Raw genomic sequence first — 19,116 nt, 5'->3', positions numbered from 1 at the left:
GATGACTCGAGGGGTCAGGCTACAGAGAGGCACAATGGTCAATTACAGAGATCTAAATGGAGCAGATCTTTGCTCTTGAGCTGCAGCACTCGGAGACCCGTCATGATTTGTCTGCGTGTCAGCTGAAGGCCAAGGTCCTCATTTATTTCACTGTGCTGTCTGTGCCCCAAAGATCGAGATGAAAAGCTCAAATGTGGGGTTTGCCAGTTCGACCCCCCATATTGTGTGCCTGAAGCCCTTCTGCTGACGCTGTAAAAGAGACAAGAGGCCAGTGCTGAGCTCTTTGAGTACATCCTTTTTATTTTCAGTTAGGCTTACTGTACATTACGTTCAGTCCAAGTCGTGTTCTGATTGAATATAATACTAGCATCAGTCTCTCTGTGCCAACCAGTCCAAAAGAGACAGGAAGCTTACGAAATCATACAGTTAAAATATTTCATATCAAACCGTACTGTAAAAGTGAAGAAGCAGACTCATTCAGGTTTTTTTTTCCCAGTCATTAAGAGGATACAAAAGGAATATTAGGAAATGCACAAAACTATTAAAAGTAGCACAGCTAAATTCTACTGTAAATAAGTTTACTGGACACCCAGAATACATGCACTTGTTATAAAGTGAAGGAAGGCAAAGTCACTCTGCAATCTGTGGTCAGCGCAGAGGGGGTGAGCAATCAGAAAGTAGCAAAAGAGAATTCACGCTACCACCATCAAGATACATCTAAACGAACACTGGACAGATAACACGACTATGATGGTACTTGTCAGATGAGACTCCTCTCACCTCGAGGAAGTGCTAAACGTTTTCCAGATGTTTTCTGCTCGGCTGCAGATTATGACGAGTTCTGGAGCTGCTCTCATCGAGTTGCATCTTTAGGGAACCATTCAGGCCATTTTAATGTCGGCCAGAGACTCGTCTCCAGACTGACTCCTGAAGCATTAGGAGGCCTCCATCTTTTGTTCAGTAACTATTTGTTTGAGTGGGCCTGATACTTGAGCGGTGGTTAATGTGTGACAGCAAGGGTCCACGTTTTCCCTCTGATAATCGCAGCCCACAATGGAAAGCAGGAGAACAGGTGCAATGCTTTAATCTCACCTCGGTACACACAGGGGCCATCTGGCAGACAGTGTAATCTGAAGTACAGCACAGTCGAAGTTTAGGTCGGCTGTCACTTGGCTTGGAAATAAGAATATGAATGAAACTGGCAGCGAGAAATGGCCCATTCTCAAAACAGGTCTCCATTTACAAACCTCTCTTCACAGTGTACAGTGTGCCTTCTGTCCCTGTCTTTGTACAACTTGCTACTTTTTCCTTTGCACATTTCCACCCTCTTCAGGACACCGGATGGCATTACATCCTGGCAGGGGCACCGACGTCGGCCAGATGAGGGTGGCTGTGTTTATATATTAGAGCAGCGTTTAACCACCTTTAGGTATTTGCGACCCGAGTTTTTATAACAGCGCCCCCCCTAACGTTTTTTTGAAATCTTATTAAAATGTATTCCTATATTGCTGCTGATACACCGCTACAAGTTTTATTATACCTACTTAACTTTTATCTATATTTATTTTTCTAGTATCAGAATGTAGTTTAAGTTAATTTGTTTTGGTTTCAATAGATGTATTTTTCATATTTTTCAATTTTTGTTTTCTTTTTTCACATCTTTGTGCCCCCCTTTTTGTAGGGGCGTGCGCCCCACAGGTTGAGAACCGCCGTATTAGAGAAATTCTCTACTGGGGAGTGACTGGGCGCCATATGGGGTAATTTGTGTTTCCCATTTATCAACTGACCCATTTTATGGGTGTGTTAAATTCTTCATGTCAATGAAAAGTGACAACGAAGAAAAGAACAGAAGTAAAATGAAGAAGATGATATGGCCATCTTGGGCTAATCAGTAGTGTGGGGCTGATATCACAACAGCCATTTGGTCATCCGAGAGTCTAAACAAGGTGACGCATGCTAAAATGGCTGCGTCTAAAGAGCAGCAGCTGAGCTAAGAAGAAGGAATATGGCGCTCCTCAAATTCTGCCATTGTGATAGAGAGAAGAAGGGAGTGACGAGATTTTACAGGTAATGTCAGTCCGAGTCTGTCTGTCTCATATAGCGTCTTTCATTATCTATCTACTGTATCTGACTTCCCTCCATTCTCCTATCAGTCTGTCTGTCTGATAAACTTGAAATATTCAGCTTGATGGCTTTTGGGATTTTCTTCTTCTGGTTCCTTCAAAGACGTTTAGGGGAATGCTGGCAACTGAGCAGTGCACAGACACCAATAGAAACATTTCAGAGAAGGACTCCAACCACAATATTCTAAACTGATTGTGGGCAGAGAAGAAACTGGCAGTGGGCCTCCATGAATGTGTTCTGAAAAACTTGGAGGTCCACCAACCGCTGGAAGATCCCGCGTGGTCTTCTGTAGGGGAGGCCTCCAAAGTTAATCTGAACAGTGTCTTTTCTGGATTGTTTATTCCAATGGCACTCAGTAAGAAAGGTAGAGAAAACCATGGGATGCATTTTTGGAACTTAGCCAAAGGAAGACCTCATGGTCACGATTCTGCCACGTGCTTTTTTGTGAGATGAGCAGCACTCTGAATCAGAGCAGTGACTTTGCCGTTCCTCACTTTAAAAGAAGGCCATTACGCCCTCACAGACCCAGCATTCCTTACGTGTGCTATGTTTAGTATCTAACAGATGCGGTTTGTAAACAAGTCATTACAAAAAAAGGCGAGGATGCCCTCTGCAGAGAGGAAGAGCATTCAGTGAACAGATACTGAGAAGAAAGTTCTGGAAACAGCAGCTCAGGGTTGTCCGGGCTGGACCAGGCAGGCTCAGTCAGTCCTGGTTCAGAGTGCACCATGCAGCTGAAAGGGACAGGAAAAGGAGGACAGTTAGCAGCAGGCTGGGACAGCGAGGAGAGGCAGGAACGTCTGATCACACAGAGGTGCCATAGTGTCACACACCAGTGGCTGCCAGCCTAATAACACACTGCCATTGACAGTTCAATTACAACGTGACCACGTTTGTCTTCCACTCTATGGCACAGCAGCTTGGCTTTGATTCCCAACAAGCAGTTTGGAGTTTCTGTGTCCTCCGCGTGTCCCTGAGGATCCTCTCTCTGTTCTGCTGTGTTCAATTGATTCTGGGGGGCTTTCCACACACACACACATTTAAGTGTTAATTTAACACTACAGGTTTACTGGTTTGTGATGATGGGCAAGTGTGACTGGCACCCTGTCATGGAGGCCCCTGCTGTCCGTTATATGCTGCCATTCAATTTAATATGAATTAAACTGGCACAGAGAAATGCAGCTCATCGCAGCAACAATGTAATGGATAGGAATGGCCACAGGAAGGAATTCTCTGTTTCAAAGTCACATGTACCCCATTCACCTGCACAAGCGCAGCCTCCCACCATTCACACCTTAAAAATGAAGCATCAGGACAGCAAGCGTGAGAAACAAATGGGCTTTCTGATGGATGTGCACAAGCGAGGCAGTCGCTGCCTTCCCTCTGCGTGTCTGAAATGGTTTTGGTTGAAAGCTGTGGCCTTTGCTTTTAAACTCTGTGACCTGGGCACTGAGTAGTGATGGACACTGTCACTCGACAAAACACTGTGACATCCCGCTTAGCATCAGGGGGTCCCACAGTTTGACCGATTATTTTAATTGTGAATGGCACTGCATTCCCACACGGCATGGCTGCCCTTGACTGCTCTCAGCTCCAGTGGTCGGTCCCATAGCAGGCCTGGCGGAGTTTGCATGTTCTCATTGTGTCCAGCTGAGTGTTTCTCAGGGTACCCTGACTTTCCCCCAACATACCAAAGGCAAGCGGATTTGACTGACTGGCACCTGTAAACTGGCCTGGTGCGAGTAAGTGTGCCCTGTTGTGGACTGGCACCGTCTCTGCTGCCAGGATAGGCTCTGGCTCGCTATGCTGTGGTAAATGGATGGATTAATGAATAGCAAAAATAAACCTGAGTGAACTGAAACACTTTATAGACCAGACAAAGAACACAAATGAGTTAAGGGTGGACACATAAAATGTTCCAACCAACCGAAAAGAAATTAAAAAAGAAAAAAAAAAGCAAAACAAAACTGGCAGTGGCAGGAAAAGAATGTTAAAATAAAAGAAACTAACAATAAGCAGTAAAGTAATATTAACACCTCCTGCCTGAAGAGGGGGCCTGAGGTGCCTCGAAAGCCTGCATATTGTAATCTTTTGAGTTAGCCAATACAAGGTGCCATTCTGCTTGACTTGTCATTACATCCATAATGGCTGACACAGTACAACAGCCTAGGACTACAACGCGAGTCAATGGATGGTCAATGCAATGTAATAACAGCAAAAAAAAAAAAGACCAGCAAACAATCCACTATCTGTACCCACTTTGGCCACAGGAATATGAGTTATGACAAACCTATCAGGAAAAATAAAACTATCAAAAAGAGAAATTAAATAAATACAAACTCCAGTTGAGTCTGTCATGCTGAAATAAAAATGGAGAACTGTGGACTGCCTGAAGGGACTGGCTTAGAGTCCTAAAGACGCAGGCCAAAGTGGTACACCGTGTGAAATATCGGAGGTGAAAAGGCACTATGTTATTCATTTACGCTTCTTTAATTTCCCCTATGGCACAATCATGGGCTAAGGTGGCACCGACCCAGACGTCATGCTTGGTGCTGGCTCTGGTCTTCACCCAGACTGACTGAAGCAGCTCTGTATCGTGATCTTTAACGGCAATCCCAAAGCAGTAACAGTTTTACAGTACGGAGCGGCAGGCTCTCCATTCAACTGAATCAGGAAATGCTTGGCTGCACTCGGAGCATCTCCGAACGTTAGCCTTTCCATCAAAGGGCATCCTCACTCCCCGGCTGACTCTGAGCCAGTTCACGCTCCTGTGCAAATGCTTATGAGCACTGTACCAACACTTGGCAGGGCCTCCATTTCACCTCAATCAGCCTCCGTTCCCCATGGCATGGATTCCATGAGATTCTGGTCCATGGTGACATGATTATATCACACAGTCTCTACAGACTGGTCAGCTGCACATTCATCTCAAATGTGTTCTACAAGATTCAGATCTGGGAAGGCTACTGAAGAGCTCTGAGCTCATTGTCATGTTCATGAAACCAGTTTGAGACGACGTTAGCTTTGTGACACCTTGCATTATCATGCTGGAGGAGAAGACAAGTAAGATGTTTATGAAGGGAATGACATGATTAGTGACAACATTCATTGGATGGCATTCAAGTGATGACCGACTGGTTATAATGAACCCAATGTGTGCCACACACAATTACACCACCATGACTGTTAACACCATGCAGGATTCATGCTGTTGGTGCCAAATTCTGATCCTGTCATCTGTGTGCTTTGAAAGAAACGGAGATTCATCAGATCAGGCTACGCTTTTCAGGTCTCAGTTTGGATCCATCTGTGTCCACTGCAGCCTCGGCTTTCTAGTCTTGGCTTACAGGAGTGGAGCCCAGCGTGGTCTTCTGCTGCTGTAACCCATCTGCCTCAGGGTTCAATATATTGTGCATTCTGAGATGCCATTGTGCTCACTACAGATGTACAGAGTGGTTAGTTACCATAGTTCATATGTCTCGTCAACAAGGAGGTTCCATCAGGATATGATTTGTCTTTCGCACCATTCTGAATAAAGACCTACAGACTGTTGTGCATGAAAATCTCAGGAGATCAGCAGTTACAGAAATATTCAGACCAGCCCATGTGGCACCAACAATCGTGTCTCGGTCAAAATCCACGAGGTCACATTGTTTCTCCCTTGCGGTGTGTGATGTGAACATCAAGTGAAGCTCCTGACTACACTGCTGCAGCATGACTGGCTTGTTAGACAACTGCATGGATCAGCAGCCGTGCCTCTTAATTTGCTAGACGAGTGTTTTAGCCCAGCGTAGAGACAAAAACAGAGTAACAAGAGCACTGGGAGAACATGCAAACCTGATGTAGACATGGAGCAGACAGGGAACTGAACCTGCTGTTAATTGGCCTGGCAGGAGTGAGTGAGTGAGTGAGTGAGTGAGTGTGCCCTGGGATGGACTGGCACACATTGTCTGCTGCTAGGCTAAGCTGTGGCTCTCTGTCGCCACGTACTGGATAAGCCCACACCATAATGAACTGCAGTTCAGTACGTTGACCGTCATCATGGGAGAAGGACTGGCGTCAGCAGGCAGGCCTACAGAAAGGCTGTTCAAACCAGCTTTCAGTTTGTCCTTCACTGCTGATCTCAGAGTTTCTTCTTTTCTTCTGTGAAAAATTCCATTAAAGCATTTTTTCTCTTGCTGCCCAACTTAAATTCTAAATTTCACTCTCATGATCATTAATTTAGAGCTTAGAGTTGTAATGATCACTTATAACCAGCAGAGTGCAGTGTCCACACTGAAATCATCATTCCAGCTACAGTACTTGGGGCTTTGCTGAAGATACAATGCAAACATTCCAAACTTTTGCCCAGCAGCTGCATTGGGGGGTGGTGGTGGTGTAACACAATTAAAAAGCTGACAATGGGCACAGACTCGGATAAATCAGTGAACAGGTGGCACCAGGACCACTGACACTGCAGTGAGTTATTTAGGAGTGTCATTTATAACAATCCCGAGGGCACTGCAGCTAGGCACACAATTCTCCGCAGATGCCCATAATCTAAGAGAGCAGATTGCTGTGTTTGATGGTCAGTAAGTGGACCTCGGTGCTCCCATTAGTAAAGCTGCCTTCAATGCTCCAGAATATCGGGGGCATTTTGGGAGTGCAGAATATCTTGAATGCTTCACCCAATTCTATCCTGACAACACTGAATGGAAGGTAGGAGCCAAATGCAGGCTGGGCACTCATCCATTAGGGGCACAGCCATTCACAGACTCTCACGCGCTCACACTGGAATCATTTAGAATCTCCATTTGGGATGAGAGGAATACCCAGGAAGATACAGGGAGGACATGCCAACTGATGCTGAGTGGACCGGGCTGAAATTCAGATGTCGTCAAATTTTGTATTGAGGCCGATATGCAGAATGGTAGACAGGGGTGTCGCATGGTGAGAGTAAGCAGAAATGTACAGCTCGTACAAACTACACTTGAAAGAGGCCATTTTCCCAGCTATGAAGCAGAACTGGTGCCAGTCCAATGAAGTGCGGGTGAGTCTTCATGAACGAGACTCTGGGGGACTGAGAGAACAATGGCTGGAGCTTTAAGGAGACTCTCTTGCTTGGTGAAGAATTTAGATGGAGTAGAATTGTTTTTCTAAAATGTTAAGGATCCAAACATACAAGCTAAGCAACACTGAGTGGGCATTAGAACAACAAAGAGAATGGCACAAGCAATACCCTCTTTGCAGAATAATCATACAGGAATTTGATTAACTGTCCACCATACTGGGACTGCCAAGTCAGACCTTTCCTTTCCCTTTTAGATTTTGTTTTTCTTCTTAGTCATTCTGGTGTGTGTGTGTGTGTCTGTATATTTATTTATTTAATGAGCTGTAAATAGCAAACTTTCTCCCAGAGAGAAATAAAGTTTGATCTATCTATCTATCTATCTATCTATCTATCTATCTATCTATCTATCTATCTATCTATCTATCTATCTATCTATCATATAGTACCTTTCATATCTATCTATCTATCTATCTATCTATCTAATATAGAGCCATTCATTATCTATCTATCTATCTATCTGTTTAATCAGACATAGTTTGAACAAACCTACCAGAAGGGGCAGTTGGACAAATCCTCACACGAATGCCCAGTTCAGGTAGGCACCTCAAGATGAACCACCCAAGGCATCAGTGCAAAGGGCCTCTCAGAATGTGCTGCTACACATTGCTTTTACACGTGTCCTTCTAGAGCAGGGGTGTCCAGCTCTGATCTTGGAGGGCCGCAGTGGCCGCAGGTTTTCATTCTAACCCTTTTCCTAATCGGTGACCAGTTTTCACTGTTAATTAACTTCTTTTCCCTTCATTTTCATAGCCCTGTTCTTAATTATTCAGCCCTCTGAATTGATTCTTTTCTTCATTAAATGACAGCCAAACAGAAATGAGACATGAAACGAGCTGACAGATAACCACCAAAACTGGGGTTTCAAACTCCTACCAATTTCAGTCCAACCAGTTTCTTAATGAGAAGCCGATTCTTGTTGTTAACTAAACCCATAAATGAATTCCACGGCTTTTTGCAGCTCTCATTCTGTAGTGCAGTAGACTTTTCCAAAACTGTTCAGTTTCTCTTTTTTCTAAAAACACCGTCAACATGTTTTGGTGATCTGAGCAGATCAGCCTTACTGACACCTTCACGTTTCTTTATTTTCAGGTACTGTGTGATGGGCACAAGTTAGCTGGTTGTGTGTCAGTTTGTTTTGTGTCTAATTATTGTTCGGCTGTTAATTAAGGTAAAAAAGAAACAATTCAGGGGTCCAAGACAAGGCCATTAAAATCAAGGCAGTTAAGAAGTTAATTAGCAGCAACAGCTCACTAATTAAGAAGATGGTTAGAATGAAAACCTGCAGCCGCTGCGGCACACCCACCCCGCTTTAGACGAGTACCTCTACAGAAGAATTCCTGAAAAAGTGCCAGTACAATTTCACTCTACAAAGATGCCAGCACCAAGATGGCGCCACAATTTGCTTTTACAAATGCCTGTCTGCAGTGTGGCCCTACTGAGGGGTCTCTCCAAAGGTACCCTTGCAATGTGCCTTTACAAATGTAGACGTTCAACCTGACGCTACCAAGATGGCACTGTGATGTGCCCGTACTGAAATGCCAGGGCTAAGACACCACTGCTGAGACGCTGCTCCAGCGTGCTTGTACAAATCTCTCCAGTTTGAATCGTGTGAACATCTAGGGGGTCCTTAACCGGTGCACCTCTACAAGTTAACTTTACACTCTGTCTTTACAAACGTACCTCTGTAAAGAGTCTCAAAGTCTCCTCAAAGTCCTTTCTACGTGAGAAGCTATACAGAAGTGACTATAGCTGGGGTTTTTCAATTTCAAATGTGTGCCGCATTTGAAGTAAATAAAGGAAGAAAACGAAGCCAATTCAGTTCTTAGGCGTCTAACGTGCTTTTCTCCAGGAGGCGTGAATACTCAGTGAAGCCTGTGCTGTACAGGCTGCTTATTCTCATACTTACATTTCTTTTATTTTGGGTGGGCACAGAATGGCGTGGCTCAGGTTACTTTTTCTGAGTGACCTCAACTTGGTTTCTCCCACTGTGGTCATTAGAATTGCCATCATGATACTCACCTGGCACTGCAACATGGGACATGACTTCAGGCTGCACCAGGGTGTCCACCTTCACGTGCTGCAGTGCCTTACAGACTGCACTCTGGAGATGCCTGTCAGGATAAAACAGGGAGAGCAACACATTAACATGGCCGACGTGAGCACCATGGGAGGCCGCTTGTCATCTGAACGGTGCACATATGTGCATGGGTGCTTCATCTGTGTCAGACTCACTTTTCTTCATTGCCTATTTGCGATTCCCCCCAGTAAATATGACATGATTGTGATTAATTGTCTTTCCTGATTCACACAAAACTCCATAAACCATTTGTAAGGATTTAGAACGTGAAATTGGCTTGTCTCCTGATGACAGGGATGCCATTACCAGGAGTCATTGGGGTTGGCAAAAACAAAAGTGTACTCAGTAACAGCTCCTGTACAATTCACACTGAATCGACTCCACCGTACCAGCAAGCATTCCAGCAAAGTTCATGGACAGATACAGTATGTGGATGGATAAGAATCCCTAAGAGAAACACCAGACACAAGGCCCAGTTCTGACACGTCGCCGAGTCATGGTGGGGTTCCTCTTGATACTCTTTATTACGCAGACCACACTGCCAGGGTTGACTGCTACTGTCTTTAACATTCCATAACTCCAGCCAACTAGACATACCAGCGAGTGTCAGTTACACCTTTAGTCATGACGCGTAAGTCAGTGTCTCATAACCTAAAAGTGTGTCATGGAATTGCGGATCACAGCTCTGACGATTGTGCTCAGTTCACCGCTAAATGACCCACCGGTGGGTAGCAGAGACACTTCTATGGGAAAAGGTGAGTTTGTGACACAAAACAGGTTGAGTAACACTGCTATAGATGAATTGTCCAACATAATTAACAAAATATAATGAGTGTGACAACCCCAGCATTACAATCGAAGTAGCATCTGATCTTGAGTACGCTACAGTACGCTTACTATCAGGGGGCTCTCTGTCTGATGTTCTGGTCTGGCTTGGTCTTTTCCACCACATGGCCTTTAAATGGAGTCAACAGTGGCTTGTCCTCCTCCTCTATGGCAGAGAGACAGAGAGACCTTGTCTTGGCAGGCCTTATTTGTCCAATCCCATGGTCCTTGACAAGCGTGAGTGGGAGTGTATAGTTCTCAGAGACTCCGTTCCAGAGTATTCAAGCCCATAAGCTAGCCATGCACACTGTGTTCCTGGCAGGATTTTCTCCAGTTTCAAAGAATATACAAGTAACTAAGTCATAAACTGACTCCCCAAACCTAGCTGCCTAGGCGGTCTTCCTGGGGGGAGAACTCAGAGAGCGTAACGTATTCCTGCACACCTGGCCCACTCTGGTCAGCTCTTCTCCTCTCTGTCACAGATGGCCACAGCACTTAGAAAAGGTCTTATCTGATCTAGTAAGTCGTAAATGCCTCCCAAGCAAATGCTGGCATCGATAGCTTCTCTGCATTTTAAAATACTAGAGGGCTTCACCACCTACTCGCTTCGTTTGCCAACCCCCCGGCCTGTGCTATGCGCCAGCCAATTTGCATCTCTGCCGCTCGTGTATGTGGATTTCACTTTCACCAAATAACCAATCTTTTAATTTTCGTGGATACGCCTCTTCATTGGGATGAAACACTACTTTTCCCTGATGGCAACTCGAATTAGACGATCTACAAGTCTCCGACTTAAAGTTTAAATCCGAACAATATATTCAATAGCTTTTCACTGTTCCGTAATAATAATTTCCGTTTGTTAGCACTAAGGCAGTCTTTACTATCAGTTTTTGGAAACTTTCAAATTTTAGTACTTTCATTATCTCTAACCTGCTCTGCATGTGTATCACTCCGTTTTTGAACCTCTTTACGATGTGCTACTTTGTCTTCTACTCTTTGTCTTTTATTTCCAACCCCACTTGGAGCTGAGAGCGCAGGAACCGTGTCTGACAATAGCATTCACACGAATGAGATGTGATTGGACCGTGGGCGTGGTTGTAAATGTTTGAGAGGAGGGCGGGACTTGGCAAAATCTCTTGGCAAAAAGTCGCGTCGTGCAGGACCTGAAATTATCTCTCGCGGGAGTTGAAATTATCTCCGAGAAAGTCTTGTCATAGGATTTCCTCTTATAATAGAGAGATGATATTGGTGGGCATTAATAAATACATTAACTTATTAGTAAGATATTATTCTTCATTACACATATCACAACCCAAACTGTATGGCCGTTCAGGAAGTACCCATCCACTTGTTGTGCCACTTACTCTACAGATGAACACCATTTCAAGGCACTTTACAAGACTAGGACTGTACTAGAATGGCTTACATGCACTTTATCAGTCAGACGGTGGTGTTGATGTTGGTGGTTCCTACCTTGCACCCAGTGCTGCCAGGACAGATTCAGGACCTCCGTCACCCTGAATTGTATGTAGTGAGTTTGAAAAAAGTTTCCCATTTTGGGTTTGGGGGTCAAAGCTGTAATGTAGGTGTGAAAGGGGGCAGAAACAAAATGGCAGACTAACTCTGCTCAAGCATTAGGCACACAAACTGGCCAAGAGCTTTGGAAATGACGGTGCTGTCATGGCAGCAGCATTGTAGACCCACAGGTCTCCTAGACAGAGCAGATGTGGAGAGAGTTCAGATGGGAAGATCACAATGATAATCTGCAGCAGTAAGCACATCACAACATTAGGAGCTGGGAAAGACTGGCAGGGATGTTCACCCACTTTACTGCATTTGCTTTCACATTTAGACAAATGTAAGTTTCGGGAATAAATCGTCAAGATTTAAAATATTCAGCAAGGAGTGGCATTCTATGCTGTGTGAGATCTAACTGTGTGTCCACTGCCAATTCCCCGTGGTCTGTAATGGGATAATGTGGTTAAAAAGATCAGTGGCATGACTTAATTATGCTTGTAAAATGGCGTCCAGTGATGACCCCATCCTGTATCACTCACATTGCCCTCCATTAGAATGATGGGATCCCTGTCCTTTGCACCCACTAAGTGTCCATACTGCTCAGATTACACTGATGTTCAGCTGAGGTCCAGCTTAACATATCAAGCCATCCTGCAGCTATTAATGCGCTCATGCAGTGCCCACATGGTTTCCTTGTCCGTTTTACCATTAAGCCATTAACTTTTGTCACTTTCCCTGTTGCAGTCACTGCTAGTGGTAATTCTTTCCTCATCTGCTTCTCATCCTCTGACAAAGTTTCCATCCATCCATTTTCTAAAAACAAGATTCATTTTTATGGGTACAGGTAGTCAACATCTATCCTGGAAGCACTAGGTGTGTGGCAAGAACCAACCCTGGCCAGGGGCGCCACACTGGCACAGGAAGAACACTGAAAGTCCACACAGGCCAAACCCCAGTCCTCTGGAGGTGTGTGGCGCAGGATTAGCTTCACTTATTCTGTTCTTATTCTTCTCTTGGGTGGAGCGACAGCTGCACTGTGCACCTTGGGTATACTGAGTCCTAGCAGGGGCTGTCCTGACTGGTGTGTCATGGAGGGTAACAGTGACTTCTGTCATTTTAATCCCTTTCCTCATCAGCACAATCACAATGTGCCAGTGACACTGATGTCCGGTGAGCGGGGAAACGGGCCCTAAAGATTACACTCACTAGCAGACGTCTGTGTCATTCAGGAACAAACCATCCCTTTGGGGTCCGTAACGGTAAAAGTGCCTCTTACATGCTGATTATTTACTGGACTCCCAAGGCAGAGCCGTCACACAAGATTGGCCTTCAGATTTGACATTTCCGCAGCAAAGTGTGATTTAGATTAAGAGGTAAGCTGTCAAAATCTGTAAAACAAAAGCCCACATAATGAACCTTATTGATCCGTCACAGAGCCTCCTGGATAAAACTCTCCCTGCTGAGCTCTTCTCCAGGAAGTAGTGGAATTCCCTACATGTTTGGTCAGATGAGACCGATCAAACAGGAATCTAATCATCTTTTGCTTGGGGGTCGATACTTCAACAGGCAGGGGGAGGAACACATCGTGTATGACCTGAGTGACAAATCTCCAGATGTTGTGACAATGAGATCCATCACCCAGACAATACAGAAAATGTCTTTTGTGTCCCATGCTCCCCACTTCCTTCACCAAGATGATGTCCTCAGGTCGGAATGGGGGGCACTTGCGTCCGCCTATCACTTTGTTTCTTGCTCTTGTCCTCAGCTGCTGTCTTTGAGCTAATTTTAGATGATGGATCTGAGACCCGTGGATTTAAATAGCCACATGGACTCAATGACCGAGAAGCCAAACCTGTTCCATTTACAGAGTTACTCATTCAGGGTGTTTTCTTGTCGGCTTCTGGTATTCTATATCCAGTATACCTCCTTCTCCTTCTTTCTTTTGTCCAGCCCACCCTTCAATCCATTTTCTAATTTGTTTATGCAGATTGGGGTTCTGGGGAGCAGCATTGGAGATAGGGTGGCAAACAACAGTGGGCAGGGTGCCAGTGCATTGAAGGTTTTGTAGTTAGCCAAGCCTGCACATCTTTGGAATGAAGGAGGATAAGCAGAGGGCCAAGGAAAAGCTCAGAGAGTCACAGGACGACCAGGGTCTGGAAATGCACCCATGGTGCCACTATGCTACCAACAACTTCTAGCTTATTCTCTGGAAAATGCTATGTGCTCTCCCTGCGACAGACTAGAGCCCTATCCAGGGATTTTTCCTGCCTTGTGCCCTTACTTGCTGGGATTGGCTTTAGCCCCCTGTGATCCTGCTCTGGACAAAGGGGGTTTGGAAGATGGATGGAAGGAGGGGTACACTAGGAATGGTATGATGTGTGGCTCTCAGCATGGACAATCTGACCTCTGGAGACTTGTGGGTGGCTGGCAAAGTCAATACAACACACCCCATGGCCCAGGACTTTGGAGATGCCAACCATCAAACATTCTACTGCCCAATATGTGTGTTAAGACACAGGCAAACCAATAAAGTGGTATGGTATATGGAAAATGGTGTCCTGAAGGAAGTGCTTTGGACATCTGCTTAGAAATTGTACAGTAGTATGAAAGAAAAAAGGTCCTCCTTGAGCCTGCACTAATGAGATTAGATAGCAAGTCAGTGCGTGTCTCTTATTTTCATTAAAACATTGTCACAGAGAGGGGCACTATTGTAGCAACCTTCTTACCCAATATAAGACCAAGGAGGTCACAATGTGCAAGTATAGACATTTAATAAATAATTAATGACAGTGGAGGGAGCGAGATCACAAAGTATAATATACAGTAAACAGTATAGAACAGGGTCTCACATTTGGTGAGTCCACCTTAAACAACACATGTTTGTCTCTCATGGTGTAATCTGTCCTCATTCCCTGCCAGATGAGCCCTAGTCCTACCAAGCTACTAACAGTGAGCCCATGGCCATGATATGGCGTTAAATTTCATCCCAGGCCAAGTGCTGGAGTTACGTTTGGGGTCAGGAGCAGGACCATGTTAGCATCAGGGACCTCGGTCTGGCAGCCACTGGTGTCCCTGCATCTATGAGCGCTCTGTGTCTTGAAAAGGTCAAGTCCCCAGGGTGGCCCTTTTACTATTAGTCAGACAGCATTAATACTGGGGCTCTGTACCCTCTAGTGGCCACGAAGCATTTCCACCTCTGCTGTGTTCTTGCTGGCTTAATTTCCCAATTAGTAAGAGGAGTGAGCAGCCATCCCTGGTACTTGGTGGGTTTCCCTGCCCTCTAGTGCTCTGGAGGAGCATTGCCCTCTTCTTGTTCTCATTCTTTCATCTTTGAGGATTAATGATAATATACTGTATTAAGTGCCCCATTACACTGGACATATAAGCCTCTGGACCTGTGAGGAAGCTGAGTTAATTACTAAACAACTGTGCTGCTCAATATTAATCTATACATACCGTGCAGTACACGTTTATATTTACTGTCATTGGGTTAAAGCTGATATGGACTGAAACACTGCCATTTACTGTTTCTGAACGCATTTTATTATGAAAACCAAATGCACTTTTCTTTCTTTCTTTCTTTCTTTCTTTCTTTCTTTCTTTCTTTCTTTCTTTCTTTCTTTCTTTCAAACTTAAAAACAATGCCACTGAATCCTCTGATAGCTCTCAATGGGGTGGTTATTTTTAACGCTGGTTGGGATTCCCTTTTGGGGTTTTCCCAGTTACTTCAGGCGGAGTGGTGGCTCTGAGGCTTGGGATTTGCAATGGCAATCGGGAGGCTGCCGGTTTGAATCCCGTAAAATGCCAGAAGTGACTCTACTCTGTTGGGCCCTTGAGTAAGGCCATTAACCTGCAATTGCTCCGTCATGGGTATGAAATGAATGTGCATCCAGCCCTGCAAGCAGGTCCTCCAATGTGCAGGGAAAACCTGGGGGTTGGTGGCAGGATTGGCATTCCAGCCCAATCCCCCCCACCTCCGCCTCCACCCTGATGGTCACTTAAAGAACATGCCATACAGGATTACGTAGCAGTTTATTTGTGGTGTTGTCTAATAGTTTGGGAGATAGGACCTCTAACATTTACATTTACCTACTTGTCTGATGTCTTTATTGTAACACATTTGAGATACAGTTTGGTTACATTTCCTGTGTTTTTCCAAACGGAGCACAGACAGGTGAAGTGACGTCGTCACAGTCACACAGATTCTCACAGAGTTAGGGCTTAAAGTCCACACTACCTGCCTACATAAGATATGACTTCTTCTCCAAGAAGGTTCCCTTTCTGCTCGACACAGAGCAGCGTCACTACACATTGAGATCTCGGGCATCAGCTTTAAATGAGGAGATCACCACTGATATCACCCATGTCATCCTAATTACTGCACATCTCATGCTCTTCAACCACAAGTTCTTCTTTTATCTTTCTGTAGCTCAACTTTTTCCTCCTGTGTTCTTGTTTGCCCGAAACTCCCCCTCATTAAAAATACATAAAAATGGAAAAAAACAAACTGATGAGACTTAGTGAAGAATAGAAATTTACCAAGAGGACAGATATCGATATGTCAATCTTCTACTTTTCAGGAGAACATTGAAGCAAATCTTTCAAATGCAGCCCAAACCATCAAAGACTCCAAACCCTTCCATCCAACCCTCCAGTTAAATATCACCTTATCTTCAAAGACCTCTCAAATAAAGGCTAAAACGTCAGCTCTGACCTTATGGTCCTATGCAGTCTGCTTTAACGTGTAATGCTTTGTATGCCGGTCTGGTCATCACCACCGCAGTCTCAATGTACAGACTGGAGTGACTCACCATACCTGTCGGTGTTCCGGTTACAGAAAGACCAAAGCCATTATGCTGTTCTCAGGGTACACCAAATAAAGCGTAGGGATCTGTGGCCCAAATGCTAAAGTGCTGAAGTGTAATGGGATTACGAGTTTATCTGACCCCATATGTGACACTGAGGGAGTCAGGGGTCCTAAATATGTGACTATGGAAGAAGCTGAAGGGTACGTGTAGTTCAGCTCTTTCAAAGAAATACTCAGTACAGTGGCTCACTCATTAAGGAGATGGACGGTAAAGCACAAGGCTACTAATTCACTCCACACCTCCACCGAGTCTCTCATAACTCATCACTGTTCCCATTACCAAAACTTAACATCTACAGAGATTTGTAAGTTGATTTGGAGAAAAGCAAAAATAAAAAATAGGTTTGCTCTGTTCTGGTGTTTGGCCTCCTCCATGGGCAGCTCATTGCAGAGAGAAAATGGAAACTAAATAAAGAGTGTGCTACCTCCTGTCTGGTTGCTTAAAATAATAATAATTAAATTGTTGCTTTCTTAGATGTTTAAAGACTTGCGGTCAGATGTGGCTCAGTTGACTGGGTGTGCACGAGTGCGTCTGTTGGAGCTGTGATGGACCCGAATCCCGTCCAAGTCAGATTCCAGCCTTGTGTCCATACCTACTGGGGCAGACAGCGGTCCCCCACAACGCTGAACGTGACACAGAGAACAGAGAGCTGAAAACGAATGCCGTGCTACTTCTGACAATGAGCCTCAAGCTAAGGTTACAGGGGCTCATCATAGCAGACAATCGTTCAGGTCATTACTGCGGCTATCGTGCACTTGCTTGGCTTTTTTAAACCGCTTGCGTCTCATTTTTTTCTGTGTATCTGGTGGCTTCACTTACACCTTTGAACAAATGAGGAATGAGCAGCACCACAACAGAGCGAGAGCAGAAATTCAGATAGCAACTTTCAGACAGAGCAGAGTAACCCAGCTAGCTGAGGTACTGTGGAGGTGGATTTTGACAGGATTTGGCCTTTCTTTCCCCACATGTCCACCTGAGCTACTACAAGTGTATTAGAATTTTTTATAATACCAAGTTTGTGTTTTATTTTTTATTCCTATACTAACTACTGTAGTAATCTCTGTGCAGTTCTCTCTGCCAATACGCACTAGATGAACTACGTAAACAGACATTAAATTTAAGGTAAAGTTGACCTGAGTAGGCCATCCCAGAATAATAGTAATAAGAAGGAGACGGAGGCAGATGTATCACTAGGAGCCTTTTGTTAACATTTAGCGGCTGTTTCAACGTTACCTTTTCCATTCCTCTTCTCCCTCCCAGAATTCATACAAAACAAAGGTGATTCCATCAGGAAGCCTCAAGGCAGTAGCACTGTCAAAGAGAAAAAGGTCAGCGTGAGTATTCAGAAAGACCAGCAGACAACAAGACCAAAGGGAAGCCCTCGAGTGATGAAGGGCTCCAAGTTTCACTGGGCGTCCACTCCCTGAGCGGTGGAGTAGCTTTAAGAAGTGACACGAAGAAGCAGGAGTGTCCCCCATCCGTTTGACAAAGAATTAAAGAAACATTAAGGGATACCTTCCGATTTATTAAAAGCAATAAGCCGTCTACAATTACAATGTGGCCTCAAGGTGAAACATTACAAAGCAAAAATCCAGTTTGTCTAAATGATCAAGTTGAGTTGGACCGGTGAGGTATCTTACAAAATTGTAATGTATCCTATTTTACTTTAAATTACAGAAAACATTGCATTCACCTAACAATAAAAACCATCAAGACTTTTTTAGAATCTGGCAGACCTTTACATGGACTCTTTCAGTACTTCTGGAGTTCTTTCCATCTTTTGCTTGAATCCCAATGGAGCTGCTGATAAACATCTCCCTAACATGTATTATTGCCTGCTTCACTGATACTTAATATGGCCACTGTAATGAAACCCTGAAGTTAATAAACCAAAATAAATTATAAAGCCACTCTCCTTGCACATCAGTGCCCTCTTTTCCATCAAAGTACTGCACAGGGACAAGTAAGTTCAATTTAAAGAATATTGTTGTGTATTGTTCAAGACAAAATGGCCCCCAGCACACGAGTATGAAGCCTTTCGGGTGCTGCGCTGAAGTCTTGTCACATCCACAGGTCCTACAGAACTCTAACTGTATTAATAAAGTGGTCCTCCACCTGAACAATCTGAACACGATAGCACAAAGACGGGGCTGCTCTTTAAGGACTGAAGAGCATTAGGGTCCTTTATGATGAATGACTTGTTAGCTGCACTGTAATGGCAGAACCAGACTACTGGACAAGAAGATTCCTTCTTTAACTCTTTCGGGGTTGATGTCGACTTTTGTCAAAATTCACGGGCAGAGGACAGTAATCAGCTGTAAACTGCGACAAAACTCGCCCTTACATATTAATTTGACTCTCTTTGCTAGAAGGAAAGTTACATAGCTTTGTTGATTTAACCTCAATTCCCTACATGTGCATGAGTAGCGAAGAGCAAACATTCTCTAAAATGTCGTCAACATCTGGCGAGAGATCAAAGGAAGGAGGTGCAAAGGAAAATACTCCATGGACATTTTATGTAATTTCGTTGAATAGGACTCTGACTTTTCAGACTCCAAGTTTGATACAAGCGATTTGGAGATGGATATCAAAAA

At 44.4% G+C, this 19,116-nt stretch overlaps 1 protein-coding gene across 2 annotated transcripts in view; it reads right to left on the bottom strand.

The window, feature by feature from the left end:
• Nucleotides 1–1,637: 1,637 nt before the first annotated feature.
• necab2 (N-terminal EF-hand calcium binding protein 2) overlaps nt 1,638–19,116 on the bottom strand; it is a 428,558-nt gene continuing 411,079 nt past the window's right edge. For both annotated transcript variants that reach the window (XM_039763074.1, XM_039763073.1), the window contains 3 exons: nt 17,756–17,833; nt 9,254–9,345; nt 1,638–2,858 (listed from right to left, as the gene is read on the bottom strand). In XM_039763074.1, coding sequence (XP_039619008.1) covers nt 2,830–2,858; nt 9,254–9,345; nt 17,756–17,833 — 199 coding nt within the window. In that variant the 3' untranslated portion in view covers nt 1,638–2,829. The remainder of the gene's footprint in view (nt 2,859–9,253; nt 9,346–17,755; nt 17,834–19,116) is intronic.

The sequence above is a fragment of the Polypterus senegalus genome, chromosome 9 (genome assembly GCF_016835505.1).
Source record: "Polypterus senegalus isolate Bchr_013 chromosome 9, ASM1683550v1, whole genome shotgun sequence".
Taxonomy (NCBI): domain Eukaryota; kingdom Metazoa; phylum Chordata; class Cladistia; order Polypteriformes; family Polypteridae; genus Polypterus; species Polypterus senegalus.
The sequence above is the reverse complement of the archived record's forward strand: the minus strand, read 5'-3'. Positions and strand labels throughout refer to the sequence as shown.